Genomic DNA, 24,005 nt, shown 5'->3' with positions numbered 1-24,005 from the left:
TACCTGGTCAGTGGGCGCCTCTTCGGCCATTCTGCACCAGGCCTCGGCAGAACAGGTCTGCAAGGCTCCGACTTGGTCCAGTCTTCATAGTTTTTACAAAATATTACCAATTTCATTCTCAGGCCTGTCCACAAGGCTGGGACTTGATCCAGCCTGCATACCTTTACAAACATTGCCTAATTCTTTCTCAGGCCTCTGCGGATGCAGCCTGCAATTGGCAATACCTCAGTGTTGACTCAGTGATACATGGGGTATTAGCAGAAGTATGCTCCCCACCCAGGGACTGCTTTAGGACGTCCCACTGTCTCTGTGTCCCCCAATGAGGCGTAAGAGAAATAGGGATTTTTTTTTGTGTACTCACCGTAAAATCCTTTTCTCCGAGCCAGTCATTGGGGGACACAGCACCCACCCTGTTTAGCCTATTGGCTCACTGTAGCATTCTTAGGCTTTGACTTAGTTATGGTTATTATTGACTGTTTATGCTCCTACTACTTTTTTCACCGAACTGGAGAAATCTTATCCAGCGAGAGGGTGTATACTGCAGGGGAGGAGCTAACTTTTTTTCTGGTTTACTTAGTGTCCTCCTAGTGGCCAGCAGCATAACACCCCACTGTCTGTGTCCCCCAATGATTGGCTCGGAGAAAAGGATTTTACGGTGAGTACACAAAAATCCCTATTTTTCTTTGATTTAAATGAGCTATTCAGGACTGTGGGCCAGACACTGATCTGCATGAGACTCTGCCTTCAGATATTATATAAATGGAGGCGTTACCAGTGTGATGTGTGATGGCCGCTCTGTGCTTTCCTCATCTCACTTCAGAGCTGTGTGTGATTATACATCACACAGTTACAAGTTCCTCAGATGCAATAGGATATATGTATGGGGTTGTCTTCATGAGAATTCGCCATTGATGTGCAAGCTGCAATTATTATTGGATAAAATGAAATTGTATTATACTACTATGATATACGCAAAGCACTTACCCTCTAATGTTAAGATTTGGAGGGGATGTGTGCTCATTTTCAGTTTCTACAGCCCATTTTTTCTAATGATTTCTAAAGCTTGTCTTGTCTGTGCTTAATGATTCTTTGTAGAGAGACCAGAATCTTCATTAGAAGACCATCCCAGAAGTTCACAGAGAGAAAGGCCAAGAGAAAGTTCTCCTATTGAAATTGTTGAACATAATCCAGGTACCTATGTAAGGAAATTAAGCGTTCCTATGCGCTCAGTGGCTCTGACTGGCTGCATTCCTATGTACTCAGCCGCTGTGAGCAGCAGCGTTCTTATGTGCTGAGTAGGGGCTTTCCTAGGTCCCCAGTGGCTGTGAGCAGCGGCGTTCCTATGTGCTCAGCGGCTGTGAGCACCCGCTTTCTTATGTGCTGAGCGGCAGCATTCCTCAGTGGCTGTGTTGGCATTCCTATGGTCAGTGGCTCTGAGCAGGACGTTACTATGTGTTCAGCAGCTCTGAGCGGCATCGTTTCTATGTGCTCAACTCTGTGAGCAGCGGCATTCCTGTGTGCTCAGCGGCTCTGAGCAAGAAGTTCCTATGTGCTCAGCGGCTCTGAGCAGTGGAATTCCTATGTGCTCAGCAGTCCTCAGCAGAGGAGGAGGTGTTCCTGAGTGCTCAGCGGCTCTGAGCGGGGCATTCCTATGTAAATAGAATGCCCCTCTCAGAGCAGCTGAACTCACTGACTGTTGTTGTGACATCAGTGCTGCAGCCAAAGCCAGACACTTACAGCAGTGATGAGACTCGCCGGTAGACCTGGAAAAGATCAGTACAGTGCAGTTTTTCTTTATAGTAGCCTGCAGAAGGGGATTAGCTTTTAAATCTAAACTATAGATATGGCCATACAGGCTATAGCATGCTGAAAAAAGTCATATCTGTGTGTCTCATATCAGCTGTGCTGTTGCTGATAATCATCTTTTATCATTTTATATAGATGATCTCTTCCAGGCTCTGGGGAGTTTATTTTACATGAAGGGGGAGTTACTAGTGAGACATGTAACCAACACAGAACAGGAGAAATTAAATTTGTATTCTTGCAAGCACATTTTTTGCTTCTCTCTCAGTTCTGCTGTATTACAACAATATTACAGCCCTGTCTGCCTGTGAGCTGGAAGCTGAATCTGAGAGGAACCTGCGGATGTGCCAGGTGTAATCACACGCACCTCTGCAGTGAGATCAGGAAAGCTGACAGCGGTCATTAGTAAAGATGAGTAAAGTTAGGGGTCTGTATTAAACATCTACTACTACCACCAGTCTTCACCTGCTGCCACTAATAACATCGAGAGCAGGCAGCGGCTGATGGGACTATATAGCCAGCATACTCCACTAACGCCAATTCCACTGACGCCATGATCTGGTAAAAATAAAAAGACAACCATATCCCTCACCTTTCTGTCGCACTACGTAATCCATGTCAGGGATAAATAGTTTTCAGCCTAGACGGTGCCAAGATGTGACCGTCCAATCTGAGAACCACCAAGGAATGAGCTGCTGCAAGCGCAGCCTCAGTCACTGAGGTTACATTCCCAGCTGCACCTCTGAACTGCGGTGACCTCAGTGAGATCACCGCTAGCACCGTAAGAAAAAGTCTCACAGTGCAGCGGTAAGTTCACCAGGAGAAATTTCTCATTTGACAACTGTTTATCCCAGACATGGTGTGGGAATAATTAAAAAAAATATGACGTGAGAACTCCTATATTCTTGATAAACAACCTTGCTATAGCTGACAGCTGAAATTTACAGCCTCCAGCTGTTCATTTTGCCTGGCTGGTTATCAAAAATACAGGGGAACCCACTCTGATTTTGTTTATTTTTACATTATTTATGTAGGGCACACGTGTGGGCTGATGGGAGTAATCGTCCCATCAGCTGATGTAAGTGACCAGAGGTAAACTTTTTACTTCTGATCACAGCTGCGGGCTCATACTGTCATTTGACAGCGTGGGAACCGCTACTCTCTGACCGGCGATAATGATGTTATCACCGATCAGAGGCAGTGTTTACCGTGCTGTCATGAACATGACATCGTGGAGAACGCTGGATGTTCGGGCGCCCATTCAACTGAATGGGGTCCGGGCACTATTCTGGTGCGCGAACCAAACTTTTTTTTTTTTTTTTTTTTAACAGTTCGGTCGAATCCACCGGACCTGAACTTCCAGGGGTTCGCCCATCACTAGCCATTACACATCACACTGATAATCATTACACGTAACACTCTTTACTCCTATATAATATAAGCTCTCGACACAGAGTCGTCTTCCAGGCAGCGTCCTCCCCATGGCCTGGAAGAGGTCATTTATATACAGTGATAAAAGATGATTTTTCAGCAACAAGGCATCTGATATGAGGCATACAGGTGGAACTGTTTTAATAAAAAGGAACAACTCCTTTAAAGGTAACCTGTCATGTATCCAAACGCTATTACCTTTGGTGATAGCTGTGAGAAAGTAATAGAAATACCGTAAATGTCTAGTTTTGTTTGTTTTTTATGATCACAAAGGACCACTGAAATACATTTAAAAAATTATTCCCCCATCCTGTAGCAATTATATTTATATATTCGACACGGCATTTTTGTGTGTGTTGTTTTACAGGAGTGGGACTAGTAACACCAATTTGGATTGACAGTGACATTTTATTTTTTACCTATTTAATTTTTGATATTTATATTACATATTATGACTCCAATATTTCAAAATGTAAGTATATTTAGTGTAATTTTATTTGCCTTGTTACTGGCGCTGGTTTATTGGCCTCAGTTACAGGGGAAATGGAGCCTACTGGCTTAATAGCATAGCTGTGTGGGTCTCCTGTGACCCAGATCCAGCTACCTCCCATATACACAGCCAAGGGTTGATGGTACTGACAGATGCCCTTTAATTTGTTATTTTGATAGATCAAACTTTTACAGTAGCAGCTCTAAAAAAAAAAAAAAAGCTAGGTTCACATTTGCGTTTGATTCCGCAGCATATCATTCACATTCTCAAACGCATGTTAACGCAGCGTTTCTTATCCGCATCATCTTGCGCATGACGCCAAAAAATGCAGCGTTTACATGCGTGTGTCTGCGTTTTTGCATGCTTTTGCGTTTTTTATGCGCATGCGTTAGAAATTTCCAATTTTTTCCAATAGCTTTTCCTTGGCATCAGACACCCAGAAGACATGTCTCATGGGAGATATATATACACACACTGCACTGAGGAAATTCTCGTCTTTGGCTGCTGTATGCAAGATGGATCTTGACCTGGACAGCTTCCTAGAAGATCTGGATTTACAATTGAAGTTGGCTGCTGTATTTGTTTTTTCTTGTCAAGAACACAGAAGAGAAGACGTCTTCGCTATTGGCAACACCCCATCCTTGAACTCCGAGAGAGCAGTGGAGCCTACCACTCCTTGTACACTGAGCTGCGACAAAACCCGAAGATGGTTTTTGACTACACGAGGATGTCGCAACAGAACTTCCATGACTTGCTGCTACGTGTCCAAGGATGCATTGCCAAGCAGGACACACAGCTCCGTCAAGCAATTCCTGCTGAGTAACATCTCTTGGTCACCCTGAGGTACATAGTGTTGAACCCTATCCCTAAGCAGTGTACTGATTTTTGTTTCTCATTTTCTTTTTGCAGATTCCTGACTACTGGAGAGATATTGTCCTCGTTACATTTCCAATTCCGGATTGGAATATCCACCCTTTCTTGGATTATTGTAGACACTTGTCGTGCTTTAGTTGGCATTCTGCTGCAAGAATTCCTCCCCCAACCCACAAGTGAACTCTGGAGTGAAAATGCTTACAAATTCCAGGAAATTTGCAATTTTCCTAACTGTGTGGGTGCCGTGGACAGCAAACACATTAAGATTATGAAACCATCTGGAACTGGAACAGAGTACTTCAGTTATAAAAAATATTTTTCCATTGTTCTAATGGCTATTGCGGATGCCGATTGTAGATTCGTTGCCGTGGACATTTGGATGAGGGAATGACTCTGACGTTCAAAAACTCAGACATGGGCCAACGTCTGTATGGGAATGATTTTAATTTTCCACCGCCATGACCTCTGCCCAACACTGATGATGGACCGCCAATGCCTTTTGTTGTTGTTGGTGATGAGGCGTTCCAAATGTGTGCCAACCTCATTAAACCATACTCAAGTCAGAACTTAAATCACACAAAAAAAATGTTCAGCTACAGAGACACAAGGGAATGTAGTGACAAATTGGTAGGTGAGGGTGGAGGTGGTGGGTTTAAGGTGGGCAGATTTTTTTGGCTCCTGTTTTTGGTCCTGATGCCAAGATTTTTTTTTTTTTTTTTTTTTGGACCTCGATTTTCTTGGCCGAGTGGGAGTACTGGGCTCTGTAGCAGTGATCTGGCATGGTGCTGGACTGGGCCACATTGTGGTTACAGCTGGCTGCAGAGTTGCTGTAGTGGGCAGGGGTGGTGGACTTGGCCGCATTGTAAATACTGCTGACTGCATGGGTGCTGGACTCTGGAGCATGGTGGCTGCTGCCGGCTGCAGGGTTGATACACCTGGCAGCGTGAACTGGAGGCGGTGATGGTGGCGGATAGTTTGGTGCTGTGGGAGCTGGATAGTAGATTGGCTGCTGGTAGTATCCTCCGGCCTGTTGATTGTAGCATTGTGACTGCTTCTGGGACTGCTGTTGCTGTAATGCGTGGCTGTAAGCAACCTGCCAGGCCTGCATGACGGTCAGCTGGAGTTAAGGTGTAAGGTTTTCCGACACGCTCCGCTCAATTGCCGAAAAAAAAAATGTTGCGCCGGTCTATTACGGTGTGTGCACCCACTGCGGATTCTGCTGCGGAATTTTCCACTCGGATTTGTCTAAATCCGCAGGTCAAAAGACCTGCGGTTTTCCCCGGCTTTTTGACACCTGTACAATGGAGCAGGTGTGAAACCGCTGCGGATTCCACACAAAGAAGTGATATGCTGCGGATTTAAAACCGCAGCAAATCCGCGTGGAAAAATCCGCAGCATGTGCACTGCAGTTTTCATTTTTCATTGAAAATAAAGGTACTGTACAACGCAGCAGAAACTGCTGCAGATCCGCAGGGCCAAATCCCGCTGCGGATCCGCAGCAGAATCCCCAAGCGTGTGCATACACAATTAAGGTCGGCGTCAAGGCGATTGTTGACTTCCTTGAACCCACTCTTCACTCTGTCAACAATCAACCTAACCCCATCCTGGAAGACCAAGCTTAATTGCAGAAACTCTGGCATGCCTGACCTCTCCCAGGCCCTCTGCCGCTGACGAGACAACCCAACAAAAGCAGAGGCAGAGGGCTGGGAGAGGGGAAAACCTGATGGACTGGCTGCTTTTTCCCCAGCCTGTGAAGCCTGCAAGGTTGCTTCATCACTGGTGGTTGACTGGGATTGCATCTGTTCAGTAGCTGGTAGATGAGGGGCCTCTTCAACCGAGGATGATCCGAGTTGTGTGGTGCTGCACCAGGTTCTTTATGGAAAAGAGAAAAACATTCGTGAAAAAATCAAGTTTGTGTTGTGCTGCTCCAGGTTCTGTGTGTGAAAAAAAATTAAACATTAGTCAAAAAAAAAAAAAATTCTATACTTACGTTCGCTGAGCAAACGCAGGCCTCAGAAAGGCAAGGTCGCGGTGGTACTTGCGGAACCTTGCAGTAGAACCACTTCGAACCCGAAGCTCCTCTCTCATGTCCGTGTTGAAGCGGTCCTTCATTGAGCGCCAACAGATTTTCATTCACTTCACTGTGAAGAGGGAAAAAAACATAATTAGAAAACAATTCACATATATTAACAGGTTCACTGCCGTGTCAGACCACATTGCAATACTTACCAAAATCTGTTCTGGCTCACGGCGTGACACGATGCCAACCAGGCAGCAGCGATGTTGCCACTTCTTCCCAGAGCCGTCGAATCACCACATTGTCGGAGTGTTGACAGTCATGGGTGTCCCACAACGGTACTCGCTCTTGCACAAGGTGGATTAGTTGTTCGTTGTCTATATCCAGTGTGGCTTCTTCCTGTTGTGAAACCTATAGAAAAAATAGAGAAAAACAATTTTAAGTAAAACAGAAAAAAAAATTGTATTACAACTCTGATGAAAGGAATACTTACACCCTGTCTTTCCTCCTGAGACACATGAGCCCGATAACCCTGGGAAGAATCCTCTCCACTTGACTGCTCTTCATCACTGCCAGGTACCTGTAAAGAAAGTACATGATTTAACACATGTGGAGTATTGCCAGTCAATACATACCAATCAGTATAGCAAATATGATCATATAATCTTTGTCCGGTCCACCCTGGGAAGAAGTCTGTACTTCACTTGAGGACATTTTGAAGAGCAGGCAGCAGTCAAGTGAAACACTACAGAAAAGAACAGAAGAAAAATTAAACTTGTAAAGATCAAAAAACAATGTAGACCAAAAAAAAGACAACAATATTTACATTACAGGCAGTAGTCCAACACCAGAGCAGTCAGCACAGGCCAGGGACAGATAGCAGCAACAGGAGCCAACCACAGCACCAAGACACGACCACAGGAAAACCGCTGCACAGAAGAGACCCACTGCACCAGAGAGAATCGGCCAGTCTACAAGGATCAGAAAAAGCATTCAGAGAGACATTTCCAAAGCTTCTATACTTACATAGACAGTGTTGTCCTCACCACGACAGAAAGCAGCACCAGGAGTCGAACTTTAGAAACCCGCTGCACCAGGAGCCAACCACTGTACCAGGCCAGTCGACACGTCCAAACGTAAACAGAAATTTTTTTTAATACAAAGTACAAACAGCAGTGAGGGAGGATGACATTTTCTAAGGTTCTATACTTACATAGCCAGTGTTGTGGTATCATCCAGAGTCCAGAGGGTTATGGCCTTGCTGTGTCCACACTTCCTTTTATAGAGCTCTCAATTATCAGGTGGATGAATCACTTCCTGGACTAAGGCCTGTTTCACATATCCGTTTTTTTCAGCTCAGTCGAAATCCGATAAAATGGTGGAAAACAGATCTGTAGGCGGATTGTAAGAAACGGGTGGCACCGGACCGTTGCTTTGACGGATCCATGTAAGGTTACATTTTAAAGGAAACCGTGCCGAGAGAGAGAACTGGGTTTAGGGTTACATTTCTGCCATACGTAATTCTTCCTGGTATGCGCAGTGAAAAATGTGGATCCGGGCAGCCAAAAAAAAACATTTCATTGTCCGTTCAGTCATGTCAGCGGACGCCAAAATTTTGGCGGATCCGTAAAAAAACGGATCCAACAGATGACCATCCGTCAAGATCCGCCGATAATGCAAGTCAATGGGAAAAAAACGGATCCGTTTTTTGACTGATGGAGACAAACGGATGTGTGAAAGAGGCCTAACACATTAAAAAAACGCATGCGTATAGAACGCATGTGCGTATGCATGTCCTTGTGTACGCATGCGTTCCCATAGACAGCGATGCGTTTATTTGACTCACTTATCCGCATGCGCATGAATGCGCATATTTGAATGATTTTTGCCGCTTCCAAAATCCAACATGTTGCGTTCGCCGGACCCCGCCACACCGAAAAACAACGCATGAGTACGCTGACACATGCGAACTGATGCAAACGCATGCTTACACCATGTTAAAGATAGGGAAACATGATGCATACGGATTGCTGCAGATGAAACGCTGCGCAAACAGATGCAAATGTGAAAACAGCCTAAAACTATGGTGTTTTTTTTGTTTGTTTTTTTACCTACATTTTTTTAATACACAAAGATCCTGCGTTCATTACATCACTTATTTTCATATTGGAATGCCACAGTATTGCAATATATAGTGAAAATGAAGGTTGCAATTGCGTTGTTGGAGCGGGGAGTGTTCTCTTTAATGCGCTCTCAGTGATTGACTGTGGCATCTAAATAGCTAACAGCAGCGATCAGAGCTTACTGCTGCTATCAGAGGCAGATGGCGGTATTGGACACTACTACAGATGTACTGTATATTTCTGTTCATGTGTGCGAAGGGGTTACCATTGATTGTAACCAGGCTCTTTTGTACCATAAACACAGAGATAATTAATGATCTTAAAATAATTGAGTGTTAATGCTAGATGTTACATCTATGACCTGGTTACATCAGTTTCACATGAGCGTATATGTAACTGTGCGTAGCATGGATCTGAAGTACTAACGTATTATGGATATTTAGAGTTGAGCAAAAAAGTTTTGCAAGACCCTGGTCCAGCAGCCCCACCAGTAGTCTGTGGCCACCAGACCGGAGCACTGCGAACCTTCTACTACCCACAGCATCCCCAAAGCCTCTGCTGATTAGTGGCCCCCTGACATCATTACCATTTGGCACAATGCCTGCAGGACATCCTGGGGCTTACTAATCATAAGAGGAGCGGAGGATACGGCCAGTAGTAGGAGATTTGCAGTGCTCTGGACCTGCCAAGCTTTTTGCTCAACTCTAAAGATATTGCTCAGTATTACGGGTACAGCCTGCTTGAAAATAGGTTGTTACACTAATGCAATGCATCCTGCGTGTACACTTCAGTATTTTAGACATTTAGTTTAGACTTCAGTATTTGCCTTGCACCTCCAAACCTGAAGGAAATGGACACTTTATTTTTTTTCCCCAATAGCCCTCCCATTATGTGTGTGACCTGATAAATTCACTTTCTACTGGTGATGAATTCTTTCAATCCTTTTCCCTGTTATTACATATGCAATCATTAACATTCACTCCATGGGCAGATACCCTGATTGACATTAAGAGTACCTTTTTTTTTTTTATTCCTATTCTAGTTGAAGAGCCTACATTCCCAGGGACCTTTGTCTCAGGTATGGAGGCATTTTCTCCTGTTCATACAGATGAACTCTCTCTCCAAGGCTCATCTTCTTCTGCGTCTGCTAGATCCCAGACAGAACGGATCCAAGTAACACAGCTGCCTGTCTCTTCTGAAAACCTGCAGCATGTTGAAGACTTACTTGATCTATGGAGCGATAACCTAAAGGTAGATAGTGACAGCACTGTACGCAGTGTTTAGACATTAAGGCTAGTTTCACATTTGCGTATGGAGGAGCTGCGGACTTCCTCTGTGAAGCGCCGCACCTCCTCCGGTCAGCTCCACCTACGTGCGCATACTTCGGCATGCGGCCTGCGTACCCTATCTGTAACATTGGGTACGCAGTTCGTGCGGATATATGCGGATGCCTCCGCACGCGTCTTTTTGATGATGCGGCGACCGCTTCAAATTCCAACATGTTGCACTCTATGCGGGTCGCTGCATCGTCAAAACGACTAATTTGTGCCTGTGTATATGTATAAATATTTTTTTCATTTTTGTTTTAGACAAATGTGTTGGCGGAGCTGAAAAAATGGCGGCTAACAATTATCGAGAAGCACCAGCTGGAGATGAAAAAGCAGAATGAAAAGCATACAGAGCATATTAACCATTTGTGCAACCAGATAGATGGCCTTCAGGCTCTCATACAGACCTATGAAACCTCCATACATAGAAAAGATGAGGTAACCTTATTTTTTTTTTTTTCTCTAAATTATTAGAGCCCCCATACACACTAGGTGGCTGGCTGCGGACTCTCCCGCTCCTCCATACGCAGGATCCGTATTCTTTATGACAGAGACACTACAGCTCATGGCAGCAGCATATCTCAGCTCTGAGGACATTGAAATTCAACATGCAGGATCCTTGTCTTTCACGACATCATCTGCGGTGGAGAGAATTGGGAAGCCCCCATTCACAATTTTTTTGTAGGCCTTTCCACAGATCTCAGAGGGTTCGGCCAACTTTAGTCTAGTGTTTGAGGGGTTTTAGGTTTCCTAATTTCTTTTCATTTGAATGAGGACTAAGCATGTTCTTTTACCTTTACACTAAGTAGAGATATGGCCGTGCTTTCAGATTCTTCACTGTTGAAGTATGGGTGCTGATGTTTGCATTACATGGGATATAAAGTTGCCCACATGTCTGTATTAGCAGATATTTGTATGCTTCATGAAATAACATTAATAGATTATCTTTTCTTCCTTGGGCTATTCCTCTTAATTATCCTTGAAATTTAGGAATACATTTGCAGCTGGTTCATAATAGTTGGGGGTTGTCCCTACAGACTGATACTATCCGTTCAGCGTTAGGCCTGTTTCACACTTCCGTTTTTGTGTCCGCCAAACGGATCCGTTTCCGTTTTTTTGACGGAAACTGATGCAAACGGATCCGTTTTTAAAAAAACGGATCCGTTTTTTTGACGGATCCGCGGTAACCACTAATGGAAGTCTATGGGACAAAAAAAGGATCCTGCAAAAAAATGGCGGATCCGTTTTTTTACGGAAACCAACGGATTTTGACGGATTTGAAAAAACGGAAGTGTGAAACAGGCCTTATCAGTGATCTATTGGGTAACACCCCTTTAAAAGAAATTTTAAAAACCAGTAATTAAATTGATTACTTAATAAAAAAAAAAAAAACACACATGCCATGGAAAATATTTTACGATTACTATCTATATTACGGTATATAAAAAAAATCTGAAGCCCACTCACATTTCACTTTTTCCACTTTTTACTCTAGTAAAGCGAAATTTGAGATTTTTTGTTTGTAAAGAAACTTTCCCAACAAATTTTTCCCTAATCTTTTTCTAAATATGTATGTAGTTTTGCATGCGCAGTTAAAAAAAAACAAAAAACTTAATGATCCCTGTGTTCTCTGGCTTTCAGCGCACTCCCATTTTCTCTGTGTGTCCTTAGATCAGACTAGCTGAGTCACACAGAGGTTTGTGTGGACTGGAAGTCACTTTCTCAATGTAAGTCTATAGGGAGCCTTTTTCTGAGTCTTATAAGTTGACATTGGGAATTGAGCGATCGCTCTGTACATTAGGCCCTGTGATCTGACAAAGCTGGAAACTGAATAACACAGCAATCGGTAGGTATTTTAATGCACTTATACTACATGTATATATATTTCTGTACACATACATACTGTACATATCTAATGTAAACCAAAATGTCTTGACGTTGTTATTAGGTAGACCCACTTTTCCATGAATGATACAAGGTGATGTGGAGCCAGGCAGCTCATTTATCTTACTCTTGACATGTCATTGGTGATTAATGTGTTCTCAGTGTGATCTGTCTCTGGATGAGCACAGTTGCAGTCAGTGTCTAGAACATTTCGCGTTCTCATAGACACCTGGGGTTGACATTTCCTTTGTGTTTCCTTTAAATATCTAAAGAAAATAAAACCTGATTCACAAGACGGATACATTATCTACTCGAGTGAAGTGATTTCATATTTCTCCTTCTCATTGGGGATACAGACAATGGGCGTTATGCTGCTGCCACTAGGAGGCTGCCACTAAGATGAGACAAAAAAAAGTTAGCTCCTCCTCCACAGTATACACCCTCCTGCTGGCTCCAAGTGAACCAGTTCATGCTTGGTGTCCGTAGGAGGCACACATGTCTGGTTTTTCAGACCTTTTTTCTTTTACCATGAAGACGAGATAAGGGCGACGGACCCTATTGAAGGGGTCCGATCTCCCCAAACCAACAACAGGCGAGCATGGGGAGTGTCGCCTCCACGTATCTTCTCCTGCGACGTGGGATGCCTGAGCTGAGTCAAGGGCGACGGGTCTCTTAAAGGGCACCAATCTCCCGGCACCGGCTTACGGACGAGCACATGGAGTGTCGCCTTGATGTATCCTCTTCTGCAGCCAGGCCTATGCCGGACAACCTGCCCTGTCCACCCATAGGATTGAACCCATAGGATGCACAGAGGCCTCTACACTTTTAAAAGCGGATGATGCGGGGAGGCGGACGGTCCCTCTCCACCTCCCTTCTAAGGGATGGTGGATTGAGGCGTTCTCTTACCCTGTACCATCCTGAGGATTACCCGTGGTCCCTAAAGCGACTGGATCTCTCCCCTTCTGTACGGGGAACAACCTATGGCCTTCAGCAAAGAGCAGGGACTCGCCAGAGAAGGGGGCTCCGAATGAACGGTAAAAAGATCCATCAGCAGGTCCAAGGGTCGCACAAAAGGGGCTCTTGGGAAACGTGCGCCCCCTCGCTGAAGCCTCATCACGGCGGCTCCGTGCTGGGACGCGCACCGCAGTGAGTGCTATGGAATCCACGCAGCACAAAAGGGGAGCTTAGATCACCTGCGCTCGCTTGCAGCCTGGCATACTGTTCTACCAACAAACTATGCGTGCCCTGATACACAGTGGGTGGCCCAAAGCGGGAGTGTCAGCGCCTCCCCCGGCGTCCGCCGAGAAGCGTTTGGTCCATGGACCACCCCTCTGTGTCTCGCTCCCCCTCACAGATTTACAGAGTACAGGACTCTTAATGTTTTCCTTAAATCTGGTTTTGCCACAAAAAATGTCAGATTCGCTTTTTCGAGGCAGTCATCTAGTTTTATGAAGGTCCACGAGGATGCCGGGTCTCTCCCGGATCACGTAGCGTTCTTCTGGTGGACTATACCCCACAATACAGCTTTTATCACTCACCAGGTGGTTCACGGTATAGTTAACGGGCAAAGGGAGCGATAGGATAACCGCTTAACAAGTCAGAAGCCTCCGGAAAGGAGGAATCGCCTGTGCTTTCATCTGATCGGCGGAATCATTGGGCTGAAACTCTGGGCTATCTAGGCCGAGTGGATAGTCAATTAAAGGTCCCGCAGACCGACAGACGAGAATCTGATTTGTTCCGTTTCGTGGGCTTCAAAACCAGCTCTCTTCCCATTTTTATCTGGATGCCTTTTTTCATGCGGCTGGCTGCACCACACTATATGCGACAAATGCCATCACGCTCAATAGGGCATTATGGCTCAGGGAATGGAAAGAGGTCTTCACCCAGAGAAAGATCTCCAACATCTCTTTTTCTCCTACACCTCATTGGGGGACACAGAGACCGTGGGTGTTATGCTGCTGCTTGCCACTAGGAGGACACTAAGTAAACACAGAAAAAAGTTAACTCCTCCCCTGCAGTATACACCCTCTCGCTGGCTGGGAATTCCCCAGTTCTTGCTTAGTGTCTGTAGTGTCTGGCACTTGGGTCTGGTTTGAGACCCCACCGTTTTTATTTTTGAATTTTCTGTAAATTTTTATTTTTTAATTAACGGATTGAAGGGGCCGACGGTTCCTTTCTATGGCCCACTCTCCCCCGAACCAACAACAGGCAAGCACGTGGAGTAACCCTTCACGTACCTTTCCTGCGACGACGATGGTTCCCATGATGGTCGAACGGATACTAGGGCAAGCGCAACAAGATCGCACAGGAGTGCATGGAGAAGGACCTGAACAGCGCTTTTTCGGATGCCCTGAATCAGCCCCAGAGCTCTCCGTCCCCCTACCCAGAGGGAGGACCGATTGAGCATACCTCTTTAAGCTCTCCGACCCCTGCCCAGAGGGAGGACCAATCGAGCATCCCCCCCATTCAAGAACTCCTCCAGCTCTGCTACATACCGCGGGTAGGCCAAAAATTGAGCCCCCTGCTTTTCCGGCCTACTAGGCCGCAATTTGAATAGCGCCGCCCGCACTATTGCCGCCGCCCCTTCCTCTTGGCGCCTCTCGCTCCTAACGAGATGCGCAATTTTAATCTCGGGGGCCATGTCTGTTACCTCTGCTGTAGTTAACCCTTTCAGGAGCAGCCGAATACCGGGCGACGCCACAGGGCCACCGTTTTTCCTCCCAGGGGACATAACACAGGACTTGAGGGTAAGCTGCATCTGCCCTCAGATTAAAGCTTAACCACTTCCCGGCACATTCTCTCAAGCAGCGTGATCTCTTTTTCGACCAGTTTCTCACTCCATCCGTTTCACCATGGGAGTTCTTGGAAGGATGGTGACAGAGATGGAAGCAGTTCCGTTTTCCACTGTTCCACCTCCGTCCTTTACAACATGCGTTGCTGTTAGCTTGGAACGAGAACCCGTTCTCCCCGGATCGTCGGATTCCTCTGTCCCTGCGGGACAGGCAAGCCCTCAGGTGGTGGACACTGAGCTCCTCCCTGAATCAAGGGAGATCTTTACCCCCACTAAGATGGTTGGTAGTAACCACTGACGCAAGTCTCCTCAGCTGGGGTGCGGTCTCTCGTCGCCACACGGCACAGGGTCATTGGTCAGCCCGAGAGTCATGTCTCCCCATTAACATTTGGTGACACGAACAATCACATTAGCTCTACGGAGTGTCCACCTCACCCCATCGGGTCTCAATCCGACAACGCCACGGTTGTAGCGTATATCAACCACCAGGGACGAACCCGGGGCAGGATGGCTGTGCACGAAGTGAGTTACATCTTCTATAGGGCCGAGACCAACCATTCGCCCATCTCAGCAAGCCACATCCCGGGCTTGGAAAATTGAGGCAGATTTTCTCAGTCACCGAGGCATTGCCTCGGGGAAGTGATCTCTTCATCTGGAAATCTTTCAGCAGATTTGTCTTCGTTGAGGGACCCGGATGTGGATCTCATGGCCTCAAGACTGAACAACAAGGTTCCTCGGTTCGTTTCCCGATCGCGCAATCCATGCGCCATCGGAGCGGACGCTCTAGTTCTGCCATGGCACTGTTTCTGGCTCCTGTACATCTCCCCCCCCCCCCCCCTCTTCCCTTGCTTCTGAGGGTCATCAAGAAGATCAGAGCGGAGAGAGTACCAGTGATCTTAGTCGCGCCAGATTGGCCGCGCCGAGCATGGTTTGCAGAACTAATACAACTGGTCGCCGATGTCCCCTGGCAACTTTCAGATCGTATGGCCCTACTCTCGCAGGGCCCGATTTATCACCAGAGCTCCGAGGCCCGATCTTTGACGGCGTGGCCGTTGAATCCTGGTTTTTAACTCAGGCTGGGTTCTCTCACGTCGTGATCTCCACCATGATTGGTGCTAGGAAGCCCGTGGTCATGCGCAATTGCGCATATATCACCGCACCTGGACAACCTTCTTTTTCGTGGGCAAGGTTCATGGTCAGTCACCCCTGCTGTTTTCCATTGTGGCCATATTGGAATCCCTTCAATCTGTATTTCGATCAGGCCTCGTGCTTTGCTCGCTCAAGGGCAAAATTTCAGCCTTGTCAGCGCTTTCCCAATTTGCCACCAGGCTTCAAGTTAAGACGTTCATTCAAAGAGTTTTCCATGTGGCGTCTCCTTATAGAAGGCCACTCATGGGGCCTTAACCTGGTTCTCGGGGCCTTCCTTTTCGGACTGCTGCAGGACGTGCCACTGACCGTCCTCTCTTGGAAGGTGGTCTTTCTACTGGCAACTACGTCAATCAGACCAGTTTCGAAATTCAGTCCTGTCCTGCCGTTCTCCTTTTCTGCATTTTCATCAGGAAAAGGTAGTTCTCAGGATGTCCCCGTCCTTCCTGCCCAAGGTCCTCTCCTCTTTCCATCTCATTGAGGAATTTGTTTTGCCTTCTTTTTGTTCCGGCGCCAGTCCATCGCATCGAAAAGGCCCTCCACACCCTGGATGTGGTTAGGGCGCTGAAACGGTACACCTTGCGGATGGTTCCCTTCCACAAGTCAGATGCCCTGTTCATGCTCCCAGAGGGGCATAGGAAAGGTCTAGTCGCCTCATAAGCAACGCTAACAAGGTAGATTCGCATGACGATTCAGGAATCCTACCGTGTCAGGAATGCGCCTGTCACAGCTGGGATTAAGGCGTACTCTACCCGGTCAGTGTGCGCCTCTTCGCCCATTCGGCACCAGGCCTAGGCAGACCAGGTCTGCAAGGCTTCGACTTTGTCCAGTCTGCATACTTTTTACAAGAAATTACGAAATTCATTCTCGGGCCTCTCCGCGAGGCTGGGACTTGGTCCAGTTTGCCTACCTTTACAAACATTGCCTAATTCATTCTCAGGCTTCTGCGGATGCAGCTCTCAGCAGACGCAGCCTGCAATTGGCAGTACCACGGGTTAACTCAGTGGTACATGGGGTATTAGCAGAAGTATGCTCCCCACCCAGGGACTGCTTTAGGACGTCCCACGGTCTCTGTGTCCCCCAATGAGGCGTAGGAGAAATAGGGATTTTTGTGTACTCACCGTAAAATCCTTTTGTCCGAGCCAATCATTGGGGGACACAGCACCCACCCTGTTTGGCCTATTGGCTCACTGTAGCATTTTTAGGTTTTGACAGTTATGATTGTCATTCGTTTAATACTCCTACTGCTTTTTTTCACCAAACTGGGGAATTCCCAGCCAGCGAGAGGGTGTATACTGCAGGGGAGGAGTTAACTTTTTTCTGTGTTTACTTGGTGTCCTCCTAGTGGCAAGCAGCAGCATAACACCCACGGTCTCTGTGTCCCCCAATGATTGGCTCGGAGAAAAGGATTTTACGGTGAGTACACAAAAATCCCTATTTTACCAGAGTTGGGTTTGCATGGACAGTAGTCGGTCCAGCTTATCTCTGAGGCTATGGGAGGGAAGAACAAATTTCTTCCCCAGCAAGGCTTGAGGCGTCTTCCTCATTGGCGTCGGCAACAAATCTGGATTTGGTCCTTTCTTGTAAATCCGGACTTGTTCACTAAGAACGCTCCCATCATCAAAGGATCCCAGGCTTCCCATAGGTCCAACCAGCAATGTAAGGGTCCACCCCAAATGGTCTGGACCTGAGAGAGAGAGGTCCCTGACGTTTTTCCACCCAGTGATTTCTGGCGTAAGCCCTCAACACCACCATTATGGACAGCCCCTGGTTCGTGAGGTCTCCTTTTATGCCGTTCGTATCGAGCAGGCCCAAAACCTGGTGTCTGCTAGATACAAAAGATTGCATTTTCCTCTCGTCCCTCTACAGGATGTTTTTTCTTCACGTCCTCCAAAAACTTAGGCGTTGAAACAAGGACTTCTTTCCGAACCATAGATGCACGGCGTCAGGACGGAGCCTTTATCCGATTCTACAAAATGTAATGATCGAGTACTTCTGCTCAAATCTGTTCGTGCTTCCTAGAAATGACGGATCTGTAAGGCCCACACTAGATCTTGGCCAAGGTATACCATCCATGGATGGAGTCTCTCCGTTCGGTCCTTACCTGGATCATGAACAGCACCTTGTCACTCGCCCCCTTAGATATTACAGATTGCCGTGAGGGTACGGGGGGGGGGACTGCAGCAGCAATTGAAGTGATCCCCTTCCATTATCTGTATACTCTTCTGACAGTCTGCACCAGAAAACTGTTCTCAACTGCCGGTGTCGCTTGCCCCTGCACGTCAAATAGCCTCACAGGCGGTGGACATTGAGGTTTTTTCTTTATACCAAGAGGAAAAATCTTCTCTTCTTTTCCAATCACCAGTAGTGACTATCGATGCCAGCCTCCTTGGCTGGAGAGCAGACTTTCGAATATCCTGGTAATCCAAGCTATCCGGTTAACCCGGCAGCAGTTCCAGAATCTACTCGCGAGTTACCCCATTCAAATTCAATAGCATAACACCACGGTTATTGCATACACCACGGAGGCCTTTTAACAGACCTGCTTTCGTTGGGGAACTCCGAACGGGGATCTGATGGCTTCAAGACTGAACGCCTAGGTACCCATCTCCTGAGCCCGATCTCGGGATCCAAAACGCCATAGGGGTGCATGACTGGTTACTCCGGGGCACCAGTTTTGTCTTCCTTCCCTGGGCCTGACACTGATTCTTCGGATGGATAAAGCTACGCGCGCCTTGCAGGCAGTGATAGCTCTCAAGACGTATGTCCTGAAGACAGCGCTCTCCTGTAAGCCACTTCAGGGTCACAGTAGCCAGAGAAATTCGTTCTGCTGTTCAGGAGTTATACTACTTTATAAGCGTGCCCATCCCAGTAGGGATTAGGGCATATTCTACATGGGCGATGTCCGCCCTCTGGGCCATTCGGCTTCAGATGCAAGCGGAACAAGTATGCAGGGCTGCAAGGCTGTGATTTGGTTCAGCCTGTACACATCCTTCAAGCACTAGTCATACTCAGACTTCCGCACATGCGGTCCTCGGCAGACTGTTCTGCAACAGGCGGTAGTGCATCCTTACTTGGTCACTACACTGGGCTTTATCTGTTATATTGTTGCCCACTCATGGACTGCTTTGGGATGTCCCATGGTCTGGGTCCCCCAATGAGGCGAAGGAGAAATAGGAATTTTTGTGTACTCACCGTAAAATCCTTTTCTCCGAGACACTCATTGGGGGGCATAACACCCACCCTGTTAGCCTGACGGCTTCTGCTTCTTGTATTTCATTCATTGTGTTATAATGTGAGATGATATCAATAATCTCCTACTGCTTTTGCACTGAACTGGTTCACTTGGAGCCAGCAGGAGGGTGTATACTGCATAGGAGGAGCTTACCCTTTTTTTGTCTCAACTTAGTGTCATCCTCCTAGTGGCACCAGCATAACACCCATGGTCTGTGTCCCCCAAAGAGCGTCTCTGAGAAAATGATTTTACGGCGAGTACACAAAAATCTCTATTTTGATATGGTGGATAATTATTTTTTTTTTCATGTGAAAATAATTAAAATATACACACATGCTGGTATACACCAATAACAGGTGCTGGCCACTTGTGTAAAGTGACTGGGGCAAAAGTGCACAAAGTCATAAGCTTTTTGCACAGATTGTTTGCGCCAAATTTGCGCCTTTTGACACAAACTGGAATAGAGGGAGTGATGAATTCTCCATATAGAGGGCATGCAAAGGGTTTTAGGAGTTATAGGCAAAAGAGGGATAATTCATGGGAACTGTCCAGCACCCAGGGTTGTCTTTTTTGAAAATACTATAGTATTTGAATACTATAGTCCACAGTGTGATATGAAAATGACCCATACCCTTCTGCTGCACTGGCAAGTATTCCAGCGCTGTCGGCATCAGGTTCCCCGCGTTCATGTAAGGCTAGTTTCACATTTGCGTTTAAGGCAGCGGCGGCCTGCGCACGGCCGCTGCTAAGCCCCGCCTCCTGCCGTGTCTCCGCCAGTAGTTCCGCCTACGGGCGCATGACGCTGCATGCGTCCTGCGTCCCCTATCTTTAGCACTGGGGACGCAGGCCGTCCGCAGGTATGCGTTTGGCGGCGCATGCGTCCTTTTGACGCTGCGCCGACCAGCGGCAAACGCAACAGGTTGCAATTTGGTGCGCTCGGCGCAGCGTCAAAAGGACGCTTGCGCCGCTAAACTCATACCTGCGCACAGCCTGCGGCCCCAGTGCTAAAGATAGGGGACGCATGCAGCGTCATGCGCCCGTAGGCGGAGCTACTGGCGGAGGCACAGCAGGGGGCAGGGCTTAGCGGCGGCCGTGCGCAGGCCGCCGCCGCTGCTGCCTTAAACGCAAATGTGAAACTAGCCTAACATTGGCTGCATTGCTCATGTAGCATAACAATCAGCGGTCGCACTCGCACTTCCTACATATGAACATTGGAGGTCCTAAGGATGTGTGAAAACTGCAACCAATTAGCTGTTTCTGATTTATTTTTATTTTTTTTATTCTCACTCACACCCTCCCTCCCTTTCCGTTGGCACTGCAGCCAATGTCCTATGAGCCCTTGGAAAGCCGGTGCCGACATCACTGTAACTGCGCTAATCCTGGAGGCAAGTATGTGTAATATTCATATTATACTGGGGAATATAGTATTTAAAGTGAGCTTATACATGATGCTCGATCCACAGGCAGCCTGTATCAGGCACTGACTGTATTATCTCAGCCAGCTGCGACCTTTCAGAGAAAGAGACACTTTTAGAAGCCGCGCTGGAGAGACATGTTGGTCAGGAGGGTCACTGATGGCTTCATCCCTTGCGCTGCCCTGGAGTGACAGGTCTCTGCCTATACGTGCACATAGGGAGAGACGAGTGAATCCAGATCAGCGATTGTGGAGAAATCACCAGGAACTCATTGTCTGACTACTTTCCATGGTGGCTCGGGCAATATCTATCAGATGTCAGAGTAGTGGACAACCCTTTTAAAGGGAATCTGTCACCCATATTTAGTGATATCATGTAAAGATATCACAAAATTGAGCGTCCCATAAGGATTCTATTCGGGCTTTTGACTCCCCCCGACCCCGCACCTTTGAGGCATAAATACCTTTTTTAGCTTGTTGGTAATGCATGCAAATTGCCGCGGTCTGGTCCGATGGGCGTGGCTTAGTGGTCTTCTTCACTTCACTAAATATGGGTGACAGATTCCCTTTAATTGCTCACATGATCACATATTTATGTTTCACATCTCCAGTTGTAAGAGTCTTGTTTGTTTCTGGATGAGAATAGCACTCTAATGCCACCTGTTGGAAGTAGCAATCCTAAAAGTCAATGTCGACCCTTTAACGAGCCTTGTCACATGACTTAGGATAAAAGCCAAACCAGGATCGAAGTTTTCAGACAGTGTTTCGGGGTACTGCCCCTCGTCAGTGCAAGGTATGAGATCTTATTTGGCTGTGTAACATGTTAAGCATCTCGGCATGCTTAACATGTCACTCTCCGCAAGGAGAAACGTTACTACTTGGATCATGGATGAAAATAGAAGTGAAATGTTACGGATTTCCACCTCCTCCTTGCTCTTTAGTATTGTAGTCTTCTCTCTAGCACCTAGGGTCCAATCATTGAGATGTCAGCCATAATTACTGCATGGAGTACCCTTGTATCACATCGTCTTCCGCTGTTTTTCTTCATTAGATGTTTCCAGACAGTCCAGTAATAAATTTGTTAAAGGGAGTCTGTCACCCCATTTTAGCCCTATCAGCTACCGGCACCGCCATCAGGGGCTTATCTACAGCATTCTGTAATGCTGTAGATAAGCCCCCGATGTAACCTGAAAGATAAGAAAAAAGAGATTATACTCACCCCGGCGTTCGGTCCGATCCGATGGGTGTCGCCGTCCCGTCCGGCGCCTCCCATCTTCATATGATGATGTCCTCCTCCTTGTTTCTCCCTCGGCTCCTGCACAGGCGTGCTTTATCTGCCCTGTTGAGGGCAGAGCAGAATACTTCAGTGTGCGCTTTGCCGGACCTCTCTGACATTTCTCGGTGCCTGCGCACTGCAGTACTTTACAGATTCCCTTTAAATAGACAAGCTGATAATGTTTCCTTATGGGTCATTCCATGTCAAGTGGACCAGTTTTAAAAATCGTCCCCACTCGACCTTCTCCGATTTTGTTGAAAATTTATAAGGATGTACATGTATGTTTGAAAAGAGGTTCTGTAAATTTTTAGGGCCAGATCTCAAATACATTGGGCACTGTTGACCTTTCACTGGAGGTTCCACCAAGCCTGCGGCATCAGCAAAGAGGATTTTGCAAACTTTGGCACATAGCTATTAGAGTTCTATACTGGCTATGATGCTGAAATTTGGCATACTAGCTCAACTTTTGCTGCTAAACACGATAAAATTATTACCGGCTATGACAAAACAATATTTCGGCCGCAATTTTGTGTCAAAGTAGCTTGAAAAACGCGTCGCATAAAATTTATGCCTAACTTTGCCCATATATAACTCAAGACTAAAAACCAATAGTAACTGGTGCTTTGCCCTGTACACCAAACATCTACATGACTTTGCATTGCTGCAATATCACGCTCAAAGCATATGTATTTGTCGAAATATTCACACCCACATATGATGAAAAACTTAAAAAAACAGAATTTTACCTATTTTTAGGTCAAATTTCTCAAAAAGGGTACCCCTAAAATATAAAATATATTAATTCTGATATCATTATAAAGAGCACATTTTTCTCTACCTGGATCATTGTTTTTTTTTTGGAGTCTCTCAGTTTAAGAAAAGAAAAATGCCACTGAACATGGTGTTATTTATTAATACGCAATGAATGGTAACTGCACTATTCAAACCCTTGCGTTGGTCCATGGTGGTTATACCACAACCAAGAATTGGTATTATAATCCTGTTAAGAATTGTAATAATGCTGTCTTTCGAGAATTGGCAGCCCCATCGCCTAGGAGCCATGGCCGATAGCCGTGCAAGGCCAGCCGCGGGCGGTCTCTTTATCGCAGGTTCCGAAGCCTGAGGGTGGGTGTCTTTGCCTAGGATCCCAAGCCTAATATTGGGTATCTTTTGTTGGTTCCCAAGCCATAATGTTCAGTCTAAGTGGTCTGGAATTGTTGCTGAATTTGCAACATAATCGGTTCAGAGAAGCTCTATTGTCGACCCATTGCTGTTGCAGCTGGTGCTGGAATTATTGCAATGATTGACTGCTTGGGAATCCAGCATGTATCATTTCTCACAGGCTAGTGAAGGAAGCTAGCTGGTCCATGAGGATGCATAAAATTTATTAATGCATCATGGTCGTCGACTGAAATTTCAGAAATATTTCCAATCCACCAGTTCCTATCGTAAATGCAGGCAATGTATTGCCCTGGCTGGAGGTTTGCAATTGGCACAAAAGGCATTTCTGATCTGACAGATCTATCTACATGGGCAATGAAAGATGATGGGTCATTTGACACCCTTGAAATGCGAATCTTTTTGTCATCAATTGGCACAAACTGGTGATTTTCTCTTGTTCCAGCAATTGTATGTCCATCTTTGAACCTTTCCTCTTGAACTACCCGTATTTCGTCAATTTTTTCTTTTGGAACAAAAAAAAAAACTTGATTCCATGCAGTTGCTCGTTGCAAAAGTTGAATAAATCCACCGGGGTCAGTATTTGGTTTTCAGTTGGGCGTTGAAGACTGGCACGAGCTGCCAACCTCTTTGCTGTCCCTCCAATCCCATTACAGGGCGACTTTCCATGACTGGTACCAAAAAAATTCCATTCAGCGCTGATATTGAAATCAGCATTGTGGTGGCACAAGTTGAGAAAATTTTTGTACTGGGCTGCAGATCCATCGCTGAAGTAGTGGATATGACGAATCCCATAGATGAGAGTCTTGAGATACAATTACTGTTAACGTGTGGACTGCAACTGTGTCATGTCATGAGCAATCACTGATTATGCACAAGCTGATGTTCTGCGCAGCTTCACCATTTAACTCCTTGAAGTAAATTACAAATGGGTGTACTGTAGCTTGACTATTTTCCCAGTGGAAACCTTGAATGGCATCTTGAACAATAAATGAGTAATTTTCAGCAAAGTCCA

At 46.3% G+C, this 24,005-nt stretch overlaps 1 protein-coding gene across 3 annotated transcripts in view; it reads left to right on the top strand.

Annotated features, from left to right (window-relative positions):
- Positions 1-24,005, top strand: part of POC5 (POC5 centriolar protein) — an 86,927-nt gene that overhangs the window by 29,908 nt on the left and 33,014 nt on the right. For all 3 annotated transcript variants that reach the window (XM_073584107.1, XM_073584106.1, XM_073584108.1), the window contains 3 exons: positions 1,096-1,191; positions 9,780-9,988; positions 10,327-10,503. In XM_073584107.1, coding sequence (XP_073440208.1) covers positions 1,096-1,191; positions 9,780-9,988; positions 10,327-10,503 — 482 coding nt within the window. The remainder of the gene's footprint in view (positions 1-1,095; positions 1,192-9,779; positions 9,989-10,326; positions 10,504-24,005) is intronic.

Source organism: Dendrobates tinctorius, unplaced genomic scaffold (genome assembly GCF_039654945.1).
Source record: "Dendrobates tinctorius isolate UK_male_01 unplaced genomic scaffold, ASM3965494v1 ptg000083l, whole genome shotgun sequence".
Taxonomy (NCBI): domain Eukaryota; kingdom Metazoa; phylum Chordata; class Amphibia; order Anura; family Dendrobatidae; genus Dendrobates; species Dendrobates tinctorius.
The sequence above is the reverse complement of the archived record's forward strand: the minus strand, read 5'-3'. Positions and strand labels throughout refer to the sequence as shown.